The sequence below is a fragment of the Hippocampus zosterae genome, chromosome 19 (assembly GCF_025434085.1).
Source record: "Hippocampus zosterae strain Florida chromosome 19, ASM2543408v3, whole genome shotgun sequence".
Taxonomy (NCBI): Eukaryota; Metazoa; Chordata; class Actinopteri; order Syngnathiformes; family Syngnathidae; genus Hippocampus; species Hippocampus zosterae.
The window spans coordinates 11,883,775-11,900,782 of record NC_067469.1 but is presented as its reverse complement, the minus strand read 5'-3'; the positions used below and the strand labels follow the sequence as shown (position 1 = coordinate 11,900,782).

Here is a 17,008-nt window from a genome sequence, read left to right as displayed (position 1 = left end):
TGGGGGGTATGTAGAGGGGTTTCTGGTAGAGGTGGGTGTGTGTGGGAAATGGGGGTGTCCTTTTCAAATCGGCAAAAAAACATGTTTTGTTCATTAGCAAGACCCCTTTCTGTTCACTGTTTCGGGGGTGGCATTCTATAGTTAGTGATTGCTTTCAGGCCATTCCATACAGATGCAGAGTCATTAGCAGAGAACTTGTTTTTCAGCCTCTCTGCATAGCTTCTCTTAGTGATGTTAATTTCCTATGTCAATTGGTTTTGGGCGTGTTTGTACAGTGCCCGATCTCCACTTCTAAATGCGGCCAATTTTTCTTTCCAGAGTTGCCTGAGTTTGGGAGTAAGCCATGGCTTGTTATTGTTGAAGGAGGCGAAGGACTTCGCTGGTACACACATGTCCTCACGGGAACTGATGTATGATGTTACAGTGTCTGTGTATTCATCCAGTGTGCCCGTTAAAGTTTCAAAGACGCCCCAATCAGTGCAGTCTAAACATTCTTGTAGAGCTAGCTTTGCTTCATCTGTCCATTTTTTCACAGTCTTAACAACCAGTTTAGCACATTTGAGTTTCTGTCTGTATGTAGGTATTAAGTGGATTAAATTGTGGTCAGAAAGACCCAATGCTGCACGGGCGACCAATCGGTATGCATTTTTGATTGTTGTATAGCAGTGGTCTAGAATGTTGCCTTCTCTGGTGAAACAGTCGATGTGCTGCTTATATCTGGGAAGTTCGCGGTAAAGATGTGCTCTATTAAAATCGCCCAAAATGATCAGGGGTAACTCTGGGTATTTTAGTTCGAGTTTGTTGACTTGTCCGGCTAGCGTTTGTATCGCCGTGTTAGCATTAGCTTGTGGCGCAATGTAAACACCGACTAGTAAAAAGGAGGTGAAGTCACGTGGCGAGTAGAATGGCTTGCAGTTTAAAGACAGCGACTCCAGGTCCGGGCTGCAGTGTGCATCGAGCTTCGTGACATCAGTGCACCATTCTTTGTTGATATAGAAGCAAATCCCACCACCTTTCGAATTCCCTGATAGCTCCGTGTCGCGGTCGGCTCGGAGAAGGCAGAAGCCAGATATAGCGTGGAATCCGGGAGGCGGTCACTGAGCCAGGTTTCAGTGAAGCAGAGCCCAGCAGAATGTACAAAGGTTTTGTTGGTCTTTGTGAGGAAAAGAAGTTCATCCATCTTGTTTGGCAGAGTTCGTAGATTAGCAAGATGGATCGATGGGAGCGGGGTTCGAAATCCGCGCTGCCGGAGCTTGACGAGCACGTCGGCTCGCTTCCCCCTCCTCCGGCGGCGTTTCCATGCTCCGTACAGCGCAGCCGCTGCGCTCGCGATTAGCTCTGAAAACCCTTGTTGATTTTCATGTGCTGGTGCAAAAAGACCGAGCGTAGACTCCCCAATGCGCAGCAACTTTTCCGTCGTGTAAGTAGGCCGTTCGGGGTCGCCAAAAACTAGCGAAAATGACAAAAACAGGGATAATACTAGGGAGCGTGTGACCGAGGTTGCCATACCTGTCGGCGCCTGATGACGTATTGATGTGTCTAGGATCTTTTCTGTTGCGGTCTAACAAACAATGCTAATATAGTTATTCTTCGCGATGGGTTGTACTATCCGGTATCAAGTACGACTTTATTGTCAAATGTGCTGCCTGTGTAACATACATATGTCACGGTTCTGTTCGGTCTGGCCAGCAGGTGGCATGAGCGGAGTTCTGGTGCACACCTGCTGCCAATCTATGATTATAAGACTCTGTATTTAAGGACTCCTCTGCTGTGCACCTGTTGTCGAGTGTTGTTTATGCCTTGCTGTTTCCATGCTCATAGACCATTTGGCTATAGACGTTTTTCGCTTACGATATTCTCTGTACTATTTGATCTTGTCAGTATGGTTTTCATTTTGTGATTTGGCTTTTGGCTTGCATGTGCTTTGTCACATTGTTTTTTGTTGCGTTCTCGGTTCTTGGTTTCTATCCTTGCACTTTCGGCAAGCACTTTTTTTTACTCCTTATTGTACGCCATGGTCCGTTTTGACCAGCATCTTTTGTTACTTTTTTCGCTTTTGTTACTCTTGTTGGTGCGATTATGGTATTAAAACATTTTTTGCTACGGAGACCTTGTTGACGTCTACGCTTTGGGATCCAAAATTAACTCGGCTTGTGTACTTATAACTATTTTATAGGCAAATGATGATTATTGCGGCGGAGTTTTTTTTTAAACAACAACAATTGGTGGTCGGGGGGTTATCGTTATCGTTGAACGGAAAATAATTGAGAAGCTGCTTTTACCAATGACTATGCTTCCACCCACAGCAGAGGATATTTGAGATTTTCACCTCCATTGGGGCAATTGGAGTTCCACGTGGTGTACAAATTGGTTAACCGGGTTCCTGCGCGGTGGGGATCCTATTTTATTTGGATTACCACGAATAAAATGTGTTGACAGAATCAGGTGCCTCCACTAGAGTGTCCAGAAGCTTGCAAGTTATACTAAAGAAACCTTATTGGCTATCAGAAGCAAACCAATTGACAGTCACCCCTCTGATGGTGTTCTGGGACCGCAAAGCAACCGATGTACTCTTGGCTGAAGCCAATGGAGCGTGTGCGATGTTTAGTGAACAGTGCTGTTCAACTGTCCCCTGTCGTCAGAAGTGGTTGGGTAAGACCCTTGTCACGTAAAAAATTGGTGTGTTATGTCTTAATCTCTCTATTTTTTCTTCAGCTATCTTGACGTTGTGTGGATGTTGCTGCGTTCCAAGTTGTCACTACGGCCAGTGCGCCCACGACGTCCAAAGTGAATGGAATGTACCTTCTGCTGATACTTTTGGATGGCAGTGATTCAGATGTAGAAAACGGCTCACCGAATGGAGACATGATTCATTCATTCATTGATCTTCCGAGCCGCTTGATCCTCACTAGGGTCGTGGGGGATGCCGGAGCCTATCCCAGCTGTCTTCGGGCAGTAGGCAGGGGACATCCTGAATCGGTTGCCAGCCAATCGCAGGGCACACAGAAACGAACAACCATTTGCACTCACACTCACACCTAGGGACAATTTAGATTGTTCAATCAGCCTGCCACGCATGTTTTTGGTATGTGGGAGGAAACCGGAGCACCCGGAGAAAACCCATGCAGGCCCTGGGAGAACATGCAAACTCCACACAGGGAGGCCGGAGCTGGAATCAAACCCGGTACCCCTGCACTGTGAAGCCGACGTGCTAACCACTGGACTACCGGGCCGCCCATGGAGACATGTTATCACTTCAATATCAAAATGTCATGGAGGATTTTAACACTCTTTTCCTATAATCGTTTTCTGAATATAACTATGTTTAAGATAAGATATCCCTTATTCTTCCCACACTGGGGAAATTTACAGCCATTCAGCAGCAAGAATGTATGTAGAAAGAAGAAAGGAGAAAGAGAAAAAAAAACAACAAACATCTTTCAATTAAATACAATATGAACACAATGGATAAATCGCAGTACTATTTACAATTTTTCTTCACGTAATTTAATTATTATTATTATTGTTATTTTTTATTCATCAGCCTGACAGCAGTCGGTAGGAACAAGCGTCGGTATCTCTCCTTCTTGCAGCGCGGGTGTAACAGTCTCTGGCTGAAGGAGCTACCAAGTGCTGTCAGGGCGGGCTGGAGGGGGTGAGAGGGACTGGCCATCATAGCTTTTAGCTTAGTTAGCATCCTTCTGTTGCCCACCTCCTCCAGAGTGTCAAGGGAGCAACCCAGGACAGAACTGGCCTTCCTGACCAGTCGCTCCAGTCTCTTTCTGTCCCGGGCTGAGATGCTGCCTGACCAGCAGACAATGCCATAATGGATGGCCGAGGCCACCACCGAGTTATAGAACGTCTTAAGGAGTGACCCCTGAACCCCAAAAGACCTCAGTTTCCTGAGTAGGAAGAGTCGGCTCTGTCCTTTCCTAATCAGGGTGTCCGTGTTTGTAGACCAGTCCAGTTTGTCGTTCAGAAGAACACCAAGGTACTTGTAGGAGGTCACCCTCTCTATGGCCATACCCTGGATGTTCATCGGTGCTGGTGAGGACTTTTTCCTGCAGAAATCCACAACCAACTCCTTAGTTTTCCTAGGGTTGATCTGGAGGAGATTCTGTTGGCACCAGTCCACAAAGTCCTTTGTCAGTCCCCTGTACTCCCGATCGTCCCCTTCTGTAATGAGGCCAACAATCACAGAGTCATCGGAGAACTTCTGAAGGTGGCAGTTTGGAGTGTCGTGTCTGAAGTCCGAGGTGTAGAGGATGAACAGGTTGTTTACATGTACAACACGACTCCACTGAATGAAGTCCGACAGGATGGTTCTGTGTGAATCACAAAAAATTGGAGGATCAAAAACATGACAATCAGACGAGGACCATTACAAAAATATGATCGGATATTTGCTCTCCGTGTCAGTTTTACAGTAAAGCACTGATGGGAGTGACAAACAACCTTAACACGTTTTGCCTCTGTTAGCAGGGTTTCTTCACAGTGTATCCCAAGAATGACACGATGAGGTGTTTATTGAACAGGGGCAGAGAGAGCGAGAGAAAGAAAAAAGTGTACAAACTGTAACACAATAATCTCTGTGTTTAATGAGCGGACCAGCAAGATCGTAACGTCAGGTCTGTGCTGAACAGCCGATAGGTATGCGCCCATATTTGCCATACAAGTGCAATCAATCAACACAGAGGTGTATTTTGCTACTTTAAGATCTGGTTTTCCCAGATACACCGATTCATTACTACGGATGGACGTGTTGACAATGCACACGTGTGCTAAATCATTGGAGCAATACATCCCGGCCCCCAAGGCCTTGAATTTGACATGTGCAAGACAGCGGGGAAGAACATGCAATCCCCTCACAGGACGGCCGCAGCCGGTCGACTCCCGTGTCGCCCCCAATATCTTTGAAGCAAGAAAAGCACTACAGTAATTAAAATAAATAGACTACATTGGGGAAAGAAATATTTTGAAAACTGCATCTGTGATCCTAAATACAACGAACATCATTTTTGAATGGAATGTGTCATGTAACTATTGACATGATTCTCTTAGGCTTCTTACCACCACCACCTCAGATCATTACAGGCTACCTCACAAACAGGCCGCAGTACGTGAGGGTACAGAGCTGTGAGTCGGACAGGCTTCTCTGCAGCACTGGGGCGCCGCAGGGGACTGACTTGGCTCCGTTCCTGTTCATCCTCTACACCTCGAACTTCAGACACATCACGTCAATTTGGTTTGGATTTCTGCAATCTTATTTCCTTGTTTTGCTCTGCTTGTACTCTGCCAGATCGCGACTCCAAATGAAAATATGGTCTCTCAATGGACTCTCCCGAATAAATAAAGTTAAATAAATAGAAAAAACATTTCAACACTGCACACCTTTCCAAATTTTGACCGATTTTTTTTAGATAAAGGAAAGAACGTCAAAGATGAGGATATGTAGATGACCATATCTGGAAACAGGAAGTCACGAAACAAAGTGATGGCTTTGATTTCAGTGAGAAGCTCCAACGTACATGGCGACGATTTAATAGGGAGAAGACGATTTAGGTGCTTTACTCTAGAAAAGTAGTGATGGAGATCGTAAGGCTTGGCTGTATTTGAGAAAACTTAGGGGGGAAATGCAGTGCTGCGTGTTGAGGCGGGTGTGTTGAGAAAGTTTTGGCGGAAAATCTACTCACCTCGACTCAACTGTATTTATGAAGCACTATCAAAAACCACCGCTGTATACAAAATGCTGGGCATGGAGCAAACATCATCCATATAACTATAAACAGTAAAACAAAAATGTGATAGAAAAAACTGTCGAAAAAAATAACAAAATCTACGCCAAAACATTATAAACTAACTTGATGTCAAGCGCGAATCACCAATATTAAGCAGCGCGCGGACACACACACATACACACAAACAAAATGAAGCAAAAATGACGAAAAAACCCATATTACAGACAGGTGTATTCGTGTCCTTGACCGGTTCGTCTTGCGGTGAGGTTTGTCCGAAAGGTGTTGCCGTATCTCGTTGCTGCGGCCTGTATATCCGCAAAAGAAACTACCGACACGCATTTCATTGTAAAAATGCACCCGTGAAAATCTCATTCCCTCTTCGTAATTACAACTGAACGCACTGAAGCCTCGATGCGGTACGTCCATCATTTCTTACTGGGCTATAAAATAATTCGCTCAAACTTTATTTTTTGAACGTTGAGCTTCTTTCGCCTAGCTTCCTAAACGCTTGACATAGAGACCCGTTTCGTCACCCAGCAGAGTTACAAAAGTTGTGAGAGTGTATGGTGTTGTCATGAATCGTGTGAAAATGTGCAGGAGGGCGGCAGGTGACGAGGATGATTTCTTCGCAGGAAAAGAGGACTGTTTTCGAGAAGATCGGAGTTGGCTCGACCAGAGCAGGTTCGGGCACTTCTCGTTCTTTCGCTCCCAACCTTTTTTGAAAGTGAGCTCTTTCCTGGTCGCTGATTAATGCGACGGGCGACCACTTTGATACACAATTCTGAATTCACCATTTTGCTCAGATTACGTTTTAAGAATGTGATCATGATATCTCTAAATACCAAAAATGTATTCAAAATGGCTGCTGGTTAGACACTGTGTTGCCAGCTCTACTATTCCGACAAGTATCATGAAAAGACTTCGTCATCCAATCCTTTTGTGACTTGTTTAATTTAAGCATAAAGCGTCAATTTACAGCATACAATATTTTGAAAAATGAAAGATTTAGGCACTTTTTATCAGCATAATCAGCAAAACTAGACAACCTGAAATCTCAGCAAGATCCCCCCCCCCCCACGGTTTCCCGAGGTATTTTTTTATTTTTGTTTTTTTTCCGCAAGTAGAATAGTTGTTTCAGAAAGAAATGTAGAGTCAGATTACATTGCAGTGGTTTGACAACTTTTGTTCACTGTTTGATGGAACATGACTACCGGTGTTATAAATTGTTTAAAAGCGAAAAGGGGTGTTTTTGAGCACGCGGGGTAAAATGATTTCTGAATTAAATCCAAAATACCATAGCACGGTGATTTTTGTTTGGGGCGCTATAAACATTGATTTGTTGAAATTGAATAATCACATGAAGACTGCCGAATTAATGATGCTCAGTTTGAGTTTCAACCCCTAATCTTCAAACCGAGCTGATTAAGGAGAGTGTAACATTGCTTGATAATTGTTAGCAGAGTCGCTTCACACCACGTGCAGATTGGCATCCTTCTGCCTTTCATCCAAGAATGACAAGTTGAGCGAGGTGTTTCCATCAGCCATGTATCGGCGTGTTTTATTGAACAGGAGAAAAAGAAAATGCGTGTCCCTTTTTATAGGGCCGACCACGTCACTCGCTATGAAACCAAAGTAGAGCTATATTTCCCTCTACTGGCTCAGTCGAAAAAGGCAATCATAAAATCCCAACAATAAAATTTATGGGAATACATGAGGTTAAAAAGTTGATTATTTGTTTGTGATGTAAGTGACCATTTACCAGTTTTTGCATCATTAGTGTTAAGGAATCTATTCCTTAATGTGATTTTTTTTCGCCCCTCTCTGTTGTTGGTTCTGTTCAAACACTTGAAACAAAGAATGTTGAATGCCATTGAAGGTATTTCCTGCTCACTGTGATTACAATCACCTTTAGTGCTCCCTCAACCCCACCACTTTTAGGACCCCTCCATAGGACATGTTTAACGTCAAAAGAGGAACTGTTATCGCAAGCATCTGTGTTGCTGCCATCACATCAAAGCTTAGACCGAAGACAATCGGGGCAGTGGTGGTTTGGTCTCACCTCACCAACTTTTTCCAGCCACAAAATTAACCCGTTAAGAAACTAACGGGTCAGATGACCCGTTAATTTCTTTGTATCCGGGATTTGCATGGAGCCGTAACTGCCCGCCTCTCATTATCATATTATCTGTATATATTCTGGTGACTGAATGTTTTCTACACTTCCTGACGAAATCTGAAACTCTCAGAGCCCAAATCGATGAGTAAACTGCAGAAAAGAAAAATAAAACCTTCAAAGTTACTGTTCGTCTCCAGCCTGTATTTGGATAACCAACATCCTCATCATCCAAAATTAATGAACATGCGGAGGAAGAAAAAGGCCGACTCTTCCCCCCCAACATTTGAAATGGATGATAAGATAATATAAAAAATGGAAAGACAGACGCCGAAGTGAAACAGAAGCAGAAGCAGTGGAGCTTTTGAATCATGTTTGGCAAGAGGTTAAGACCCCCCCCCCCAAAAGAAAAAGGATACATGGAGTGTTTAGAGAGAGTTTGTAACGAAATAAAATTGCCATCGTCGAGACATTCCAACAAATATTGTTGATCAAGACAATTCGATTATGAGTGAGAAAAAGAAGCTTGTTAAAGAATGTGATGATTTCTTTGTCAATGTAGGTCAAGAATTTGGCAAGAGACATTGACCTGCCTACTCTTTGAGTGATGTGCTCCAAGTTTTTAGATTTAAGAACCTGTTGTGAACTCCAGCATCTTTCATCTGAGGCAGCACGGCTTCGTCACATCTCGTCCGGATGACTGTCATGCACTTTACTTCGGAGTCACCCAATCCTCCAGTTGGTCCAGAATGCTGCTGCTCGCCTCTTGACTGTACTCGTCAGAGGGAACACTTAACTCCTCCTCTGGCATCCCTTGACTGGACCCTATAAATTTTTTAGTTCTTTTGAAGATTCTATTACTTGTTGTCAAGTGGCTCATGTGTTTTTGAGGCTAAATGGAAAGAGGAATAAAAAATAAAATTTCAATCTTGTACTGCTGTTGATGTAGCACTTTCATAGTGGCCCAGCTTTGCAGCTGCAGTGAAAATGCGCTGCCACAGAAGGACAGCCATCACTCAATCAGTACAGCTCGAGCTCTACGCGATGTTAAGTGATCTCAATCGGCCTGGCTGGGGGTGGCCGCCATGCAATTTTGAACGCAGGAAAAACATTGAACATTTTTTTACCCATATATTGGAATAGCTTTAAGCAGCAATCAACCTCGAGCAGGAGTACAAACAGCCATGTGCAAATTCCAATTTCCAACATGAGAATTGACATGACCGAATGTTTTGTGTTAATCTTCATGTGTTTTGAAGGCATCCGTGAAGATGTTGGTCCTGGACAGCAGGAGCCAGAGTCCTCCCACTTTAAGGAGGAAGTGGAGGATGAAGAGCGCCCCTGCATTCAAGAAAAGGAGGAGCCAGAGCCCCCTATCATTAAAAAAGAGGACGGAGGGCACACTCATATCAAAGAGGAGGAGGAGGGGTATATCTGCAACTTGTCATCAACTGATGTCTCTTTAAAAAGTGAAGACGAAGGCCAAAGTGAAGCGGGGCCTCCACGCAGCAGCTCATATCAACACATATCAGAAGGTGATGGAGACCACTGTGTAGTGTCACAAGTGGACAGCCTCTTAGGTATCCTAACACCACGCCCCACAGCACCACTCGGGAGGATGGTGAAATTGGCTTCACCACAACTGGGTCCCAAATTATTGATGTCTGTAGTTAAAACCCTAAAAAACACACAAACGTCAATTTCACGTCTGATAGTCGGCCAAATTTTCACGAAACACATTTGTATTTTGATCACATTTTGTGGGGTTACGGTGGGCGACTGGTTAACACGTCTGGCTCACAATACAGAGGTGCAGGGTTCGATTCCCGCGCCAGCCTTCTTGTGTGTAATTTACATGTTGTCCTGCGTGGGTATTCCGGTTTCCTCCCACATTACGGATGGTTGTTCGTCTATGTGTGCCCTGCGATTGGCCGATACCAGTTCAGGGCTACAGCCCGAAGTCAGCTAGGACACACTCAAACACCGCCGCAAAACCTGTGAGGCCAGGCGTATTAGAATATGAATGGAGGGAGGGATAATGTTTTGTCCATGGTATTTCATGAACATTTGTTTTTGCCTAAATGTGGCCAGATTTGGTCACGCCAGCTGACTAATAAATGTTACGAGCCTTATTACCTTTTTATTGTACTACCCTTAAATTAGAATTGACCACACGTATAAATCTAAACAATGTCTGCCATCTACAGTTACACTATGAGAATTGACTTTGCCAAACCTTTTTTCTTTATCTTATTATGTCTTCAAGATGTCAGTGAAGATGTTTGTCCTGAGCTGCGGGAGTCAGTGTCCCCCCACATTAAAGAGGAATTGGAGGATGAAGTGGACCCCTGCTTTCAAGAAAAGGAGGAGCCCGAGCCTCTTATTAATCAAAAGGAAGAAGAAGAGCATCGTCACATCAAAGAGGAGGAGGAAAAGCATGTCCATAACAAGGAGGATGAAAAAAGGTCTCCCTACATCAAAGAGGAGAAAGAAGAGCAGAATATCTCTCAGCTGCCATTGACTGATGGGCCTTTAAAACGTGAAAATGAGGGTCAAAGTGAAGCGAGCAAAGAGGTGGGGCCTCCAGGCAATAGCTCGTGTCCATACATGACATCAGAAGGTGATGGAGGATCACAAGCATGTGAAACTGACAAAGGCTGGAAATGTTCTCAATGTGGGAAAACTTGTGTTTCAGTGAGCAGTTTGAAGAGGCATATGATTTGCCACACTGGCGAGGAACCCTTTGCCTGCCTTGTTTGTGACCAAAGATTCTCTCAAATGGGTCACTTAAAACGTCATAGACATTTTGTCTGCTCAGTTTGTGGTCTAACATTCTTTCGGAAGATGGAGCTAAGAAGGCACACAAGTGCACACACTGGTGAGAAACCTTTTGCTTGTTCAATCTGTGGTCGACGATATTCCTTGAAGGGATATTTGACAGCACACCTAAAGACGCACACTGGTGAGAAATCTTTTGGCTGCTCACTTTGTGACAAAAGATTCTCTTTGAAGGGAACCTTAAGAAAGCACATCAGAACCCACACTGGTGAGAAACCCTTTGCCTGTTCAATTTGTCGACAAATATTCTCTGAGAAGGGGTCCTTAAAAACACACACAAGAACCCACACTCGTGAGAAACCTTTTCCCTGCTCAATATGTGGACAAATATTCTCTCAGAAGGGAATCTTAAATGTCCACATCAGAACACACACTGGTGAGAAACCCTTTGTCTGCTCAGTTTGTGGCCAGAGATTCTGTCAGAAGGGACCGTTATCAAACCACATAAAAACCCATACTGGTGATCAACCTATTTTCTGCTCAGTCTGTGGTCAAAGATTCTCACGTAAGGAAAGCTTAAGAATTCACACAAGAACCCACACTGGTGAGAAGCCTTTTGCTTGCTCATTCTGTGATAAAAGATTCTCTCAGAAAGGAACCTTAACAAAGCACATCAGAACACACACTGGTGAGAAACCCTTTGCCTGCTCAGTTTGTGGTCAAAGATTTACTCAGAAGGGAGCCTTAAAAGGTCACACAAGAACCCACACTGGTGAAAAGCCTTTTGCTTGCTCAGTTTGTGGTCAAAGATTCTCACATAAGGAAAACTTAATAATTCACACAAAAACACACACTGGTGAGCAACTTTTTGCCTGCTCGGTCTGTGGTAAAAGATTCTCTCGCCAGGGGAGCTTAAAAAGACACACAAGTACCCACATGGGGGAGAAACCTTTTGCTTGCTCAGTCTGTGGTAAAAGATTCTCTCAGAAGGGAATCTTATTAAATCATATCAGAACACACACTGGTGAGAAACCCTTTGCCTGCTCAAATTGTTGCCGACGCTTTTCATGGAAATATCAGGTGAAGAACCATGAGTGTGTTGCAATGCACCAACACACTCATCAATGAAGCTTTGGTTTCTCATCTGATTAGGCTTCACTTCATGCTCCAAGGATGACTGAATTCTATGCAGCATCTTGCAAGGTTCCTCAATGAAAGAAATGTTTGTGTTTGTTGTGTTGAAAATATTGTGAGTTGTAAATTTGTAGAGATTTTTTTAAATTTTAATTTTGAAATTTGGCTATGAAATTTAGTTGTACTTTAGTTAGTGTGTTTGATCATATTTAGACCCTAAAATACATTTTAATTCATTTATTTATTCATTTTTAAATTTGATGTCATAGTGTTGTGGATGAATTGATAGTGAAGGGATTTTCATGAATATGCTTTCATATTACTTTTTCACAGTTTTTCATGTATTCACAACACGCTTGCTTTTGTGTCACGGCTGCCTCATATAATCATAGTTGAGGTAATACAGTAGTTGAAAATGTATGACTGCAAATAATACTCTGTTTCTGAGTCTCAGCAAGTATCTGTTTGTGGTGAGTGTACATGAGGAAGTGAGAGAGAAAAGACATATCCAAGTTCTTCTGTAGTTCTCTATTGCAACCCAGGCTGGCAGGTGTACCCCAACGGCTTGAAGAAAATCTGACATTTGTTTTGACACGAGTCGAAGGCCATTATCGGAAACAATTTGGACAGGTGCACCAAATCTACTCAAGATTTCACCTCAAAATTAATATGAATACAACACCAAGGCTCCTGAGGAAAATCCCATAGTTTAAGTGGTGCGGCTCCAGGATTGTTGCAAGTTTGAGGACATGATGGACAACTCATTTCCATATGTTCGACCTCTTTGTTTTGCCGTAGCCACCCAAAGGAACTTCTTACTATCTCTTTATTTTCACGATTCCACTGTGTCCTGCATGAAGGTGCTCTAGCATTTTACTGTGCCCTTACAGTGGAATGATGATCCTCCTTCCACACAGCAGACACCCGGACTGGACGGTAAGCTTCCACCTTCTATCGTGGTAAAGTTTTAGGTTAGAGTTATCATCTACTGACCGCCCATTCATGACCGCATCTATCACTGCGGTAAAGCATGTTCAGCATGTGGAGCCTTTTTCACTCTGGATCCAGTTATTGGCGCTCTAATGTCCCTGGAGTGAAACATTTCTACTGTGTTCAATTCAGCTTTTGAGAGTTTAGAGTGGGAACCTTGAAAGTCCATCTGCGCATCAATGAGCATTTGATTTGCGATGCTTGATGTCGTAGGAGTGAGCTGACAACAGTAAAGCCCACCGCTGAAAGACGGGGAGCTGCAAGAGATGGTAGTCCAAAACCTTCTCCTCTGCGCTCACCGACTTTGACTTGAATTTATTTGCACTGACAGAAATGTTCGCTTTGTGTTCACATACAAGGGTCGTGGTTCGCGCTGGAGCCGATCCCGGCTGTCTGTGGGCAGTATGCGGGGCACACCCTCAACTGGTTGACAATCAATCGCAGGCCATTCACAGCCGAACAATCACACTGAGGGACAATTGAGACGCAGGGGTGTCAAACTCATTTTTGTCGCGGGCTATTTTGGAGTTTTGTCTTCCTCTGGAAGGCCGTTACACAGCGAAGATGAATAAATTATAATTTTAAAAAAAATTACTTGTAAACAGCAAATTGATGGATCACTTGTTTTGAAATCAGTCAAATATTTTTTGCTGAATTTTTATACAAGTGAGTGTAAATAGTCACAAAATTACTGCAGAAGCTCAACGTTATCTAGTACACGTGACAGCGTGTGTGTTCCAATTAAACTGCCATGCATGTTTTTGGAATGTGGGAGGAAAACGTACCCACGAGGGTGAGAACAAGCCAACTTCACACAGTAAGGCCAAAACCAGACTTCTGGACCTCTGCACTGAGGAAGAGAGCCGAGCCAGTGGACCGCCGTGGCACCCCCAATAGTTTTTTAGATCAGAACATGACTGACTGCAATAGACTGCGGAGAAAAAAATGCTGAAAACTGCATTTATGACCCGGAATAAAATGGAGTTTTTTCAGTTTCGAATAAAATGTGTTATGTAACTATGCATTTACTTTTAGCTTCATATTTTTGAATTTTCCTCTGCTTGCACACTGGCAGATCGCCACTGCAAAAGAAAATATCTGAATGGCTTTCCAGCAAAAATAAGAGCCACTTGAACACTGCACACCTTTTTAAATTGTGAAAGTAATTTTTGGATCAAGGAAAGCACGCCAAAGGTGTGGACAATGCCGATGACCATAGTAGAAGTCAGGAAGTCGTCCAACGAAGTGATGGCGTCCATGCAGTTTCAGCGTCACCAGTGTTGAATGGGACACTTGTCATGCTTTTCGTGAGATGGTAGCTCCAAATCTACTCCTTGTATAACTTCATGGCGAGGATGGCTTGACGACAGCGAGGAGCTCCAACGTGCACCTTAAGGAAAAGAAGGTATAACGTAAGGTATTTTAGTGTAGATGTTGAATCTACTGCTGCGGAAGTCTCTCGCTGGTCGTGTGTAGGCATCATTGCTGGTGACTACACTTGGTTTGAGGCACAAGACTGGGGACTTTGTTATTTTTCTGTGTGGTCGCTACCACAGTCGCTGAACACCCGACGTACCTCAGTGCTAGTGATGTGTCGTTCGAGAACGAGGGGGCTCCTAGAGCTGGCTCTTTGAAATGAACGATGGGTTACACGCACAAACACTCACACACACACACACACACACACACGCGCGCGCTGCAGTTAAGAGAAGGGGGAGGGGTTAGAGAAGAGACACACACAGCAGCACACTGAGCAGCATGTGAACAAGACAAACGAGGAGACGAGAGAGCTACTTAGTGGGAAAAAAAACAACACGGTGGAAAGGTGAGAAAATGGATAAGAAACGCAGTGAAATATGGACTCATTTCAATTTAATTGATAGTTCAAAGGCAGCGTGTAGACTGTGCAAGGTTAAAATATCCCATAGATCAGGCTCCACAAAAAACCTGCACAGGCACATCAGAAATATCCACCCATCAGTACAATTTGAAGAGAAAAGACAAGCAAGGCAACCAGCTATTAATGAAGGTGCTAGTGTGTCTGCAACTGTTGCTGCTGCTGCAATGTCACAACTGCCTAGATGTACAACCCAGAGCTCTATGAGCCACTTTATGCAAAAAGCTATAAAACCAGCAAAACAGAACCCAATTGATGAGGAACTGGGTAAAATGATTGCAAGGGATTTTCAGCCATTTTGCGTTGGCTGTGTGTTGTCGCAACTTCTGTCCCCTCAGAGAGAAGCTTCTCCAAAACAGGGCAAATATTAACACAGAGAGGAGAAATCCCACATCATTTAGCAAGTCTATCGGGATTTATTTTGTGAGCATGAGTTAAAAATGACTTCAGCTATTTCAGTGTGAGCGTTGGTGTGCATGATATCGTTTGTGTCTCTGCTGCTCTTTCCACAGGAAGCGGTCACCACGGCACCTGCGCCACATATGACAGCGGTGATGGTTTCGGTCTCAAAAGCTGACTGGGACAGGATGTTTGTTGTGTGTAGGAAATGAAGGTCAGGTCGAACGAGGAGCATCGCTTTCCGTAACTTTTCAGCAGGTCTGATTTCAGGGTGATAATTGGATGGTCGGCGTTGGGTCTTTATTGCGTTTTAACAGTAAGGTCATCAAACCTGTGTTCATATTTGTGCGCAGAGTGGGGATGCATAGTAGCAGTCAGCAGCCCTGGCCCTTGTTGGTCTCCTGATCGATATTTATGCGGACCTTTCGCATGCCTGACCTTTATCGTGGATGTCAGGAATGTAATGGGACAACTTGTATCCTCTTGCGCCAGTGATGAGGAGAAAGCCAGAAAACATTTTCATTGTTGCGCATACCAGTATATGAAAACAAAATCACTGCTGCTCTCATAGTCACATTACACATTGACCTCCTGTTGCTTGCATAACATCACAACAAAACACAAGATCAGTGAGTATGAGATGAAATTAAAATGAGCCATGGGACAAGAACGTCCCCTGCACAGCAGCACCAGCGTGTTGTCACAGTGGCTCATCTCCTCCTGTGAGGCCACGCCCCCCACCCCCTCCCATGTGGCCTATGACACGAGGCGGCTGCAGGTGTTTTTGTTGCAGGTGCGCCAGAGGATCTGCCGGCATGAGCTTCATGGTGCAGCATTGGCGGTTCACATGAATGCTGACTTGTGGTTGAGTGGACACGGCCTTCACTTCCTGTTGCAATGACATCAACATGCACATTCAACAAGCTGACCGACATTCTGGTCTTGCCGTTTCATGGTTTGCCATTTCCTGAGTGTGAAAGCAAGTGTGGCGCTTGTCCAGGAAGTTGTTTGTACCAGAATATATAATGACTACTCATTGACTTTTTGGCATAAACGTATGACAGTGTCACCCGACTGCCTTTTGATGCCAGCGTTTCAGTCGTGGCCCCCACCAGCTCGCTGCTGGTGCCTGAAGGATAAGACAAAAGCTCTTTCAGCATTCGGTGACATGTTGAGTGACTCTTTGCCTCACCATGCAGCACTCACCTTCCACCGTGATGATGAGCAGCAACCATGCTGACAGCAACATAATGAAGAAATTTCTGTCAACTCTGGTTCTCCTTCTGGACTCAAGCTCTGAACTCACAATCTCAGTGTAACTGAAGCTCCTCCCTGATCACGTAAAAGCCACGGCCCAAGCTGCCTTTCACGTTTACACTGGTACCTCTTCTTACGAATGTCTATTCGGATGAAGTTTTCAAGTTACGAAGTGCCTGAACAGAAACATATTGCCTCTTGTTGCAAAAGAAATTTCAAGATACGAAAAGGTAAAAATCAGAATGGGCAGATAATCGCAGCTCTGAGTTTCCTGAAAGCAACATACTTACAGCTGCTCTGCCATTGGCTATTACTAAGCATCTTCCTGGCATCCCATTGGCTAAGAACTGTCACGTCACGTGCCCGCCAGCAGGTGGCGGGTTTTTTCCCTCCGCCATCTGCACACCTGTCCGTAATTTCGGGCTGATTATCCTCCTTTATTAAGAGGCTCCGGCAGTCCTCTCACTGCCGGAGAATTCCTTACCGTGCCATTGCTCTCTCGCGCTATTTCCTCGATTGATATTAGTCGCCGCCTTTTTGCCTTACGGCCACTACTCTTGTTATTCGCGTTGCATCTAAATTGTTATTGCTCTAGTTTACTGATTTCTGTACGTCCTCGCTCTTTGTTTTTCCGCGAGTGTTTTCGGTTGTTTTCCTTATTTCCTGGTCCTTATTTGACCAGCGTTTTTTGTTACCGTTTTC

At 44.2% G+C, this 17,008-nt stretch overlaps 1 protein-coding gene across 4 annotated transcripts; it reads left to right on the top strand.

The window, feature by feature from the left end:
* Positions 1-6,006: 6,006 nt before the first annotated feature.
* On the top strand, positions 6,007-13,897 carry LOC127591881 (gastrula zinc finger protein XlCGF57.1-like). Of its 4 annotated transcripts, none has more exons than XR_007960011.1 (5): positions 6,007-6,154; positions 6,336-6,419; positions 9,111-9,431; positions 10,118-12,699; positions 12,886-13,897. XR_007960011.1 is itself a non-coding variant. In XM_052052142.1 (5 exons), the coding sequence occupies exons 2-5, from the start codon at positions 6,356-6,358 to the stop codon at positions 11,755-11,757; spliced, it is 1,605 nt and encodes a 534-aa protein (XP_051908102.1). In that variant the 5' UTR covers positions 6,007-6,154; positions 6,336-6,355; the 3' UTR covers positions 11,758-13,897. The 4 variants fall into 4 exon arrangements, 3 of the variants coding, with proteins under 3 accessions (XP_051908102.1, XP_051908101.1, XP_051908099.1); XM_052052142.1 differs by having other exon boundaries at positions 10,118-10,868; positions 11,289-13,897; XM_052052141.1 differs by having other exon boundaries at positions 9,111-9,386; positions 10,118-13,897.
* Positions 13,898-17,008: the final 3,111 nt, after the last annotated feature.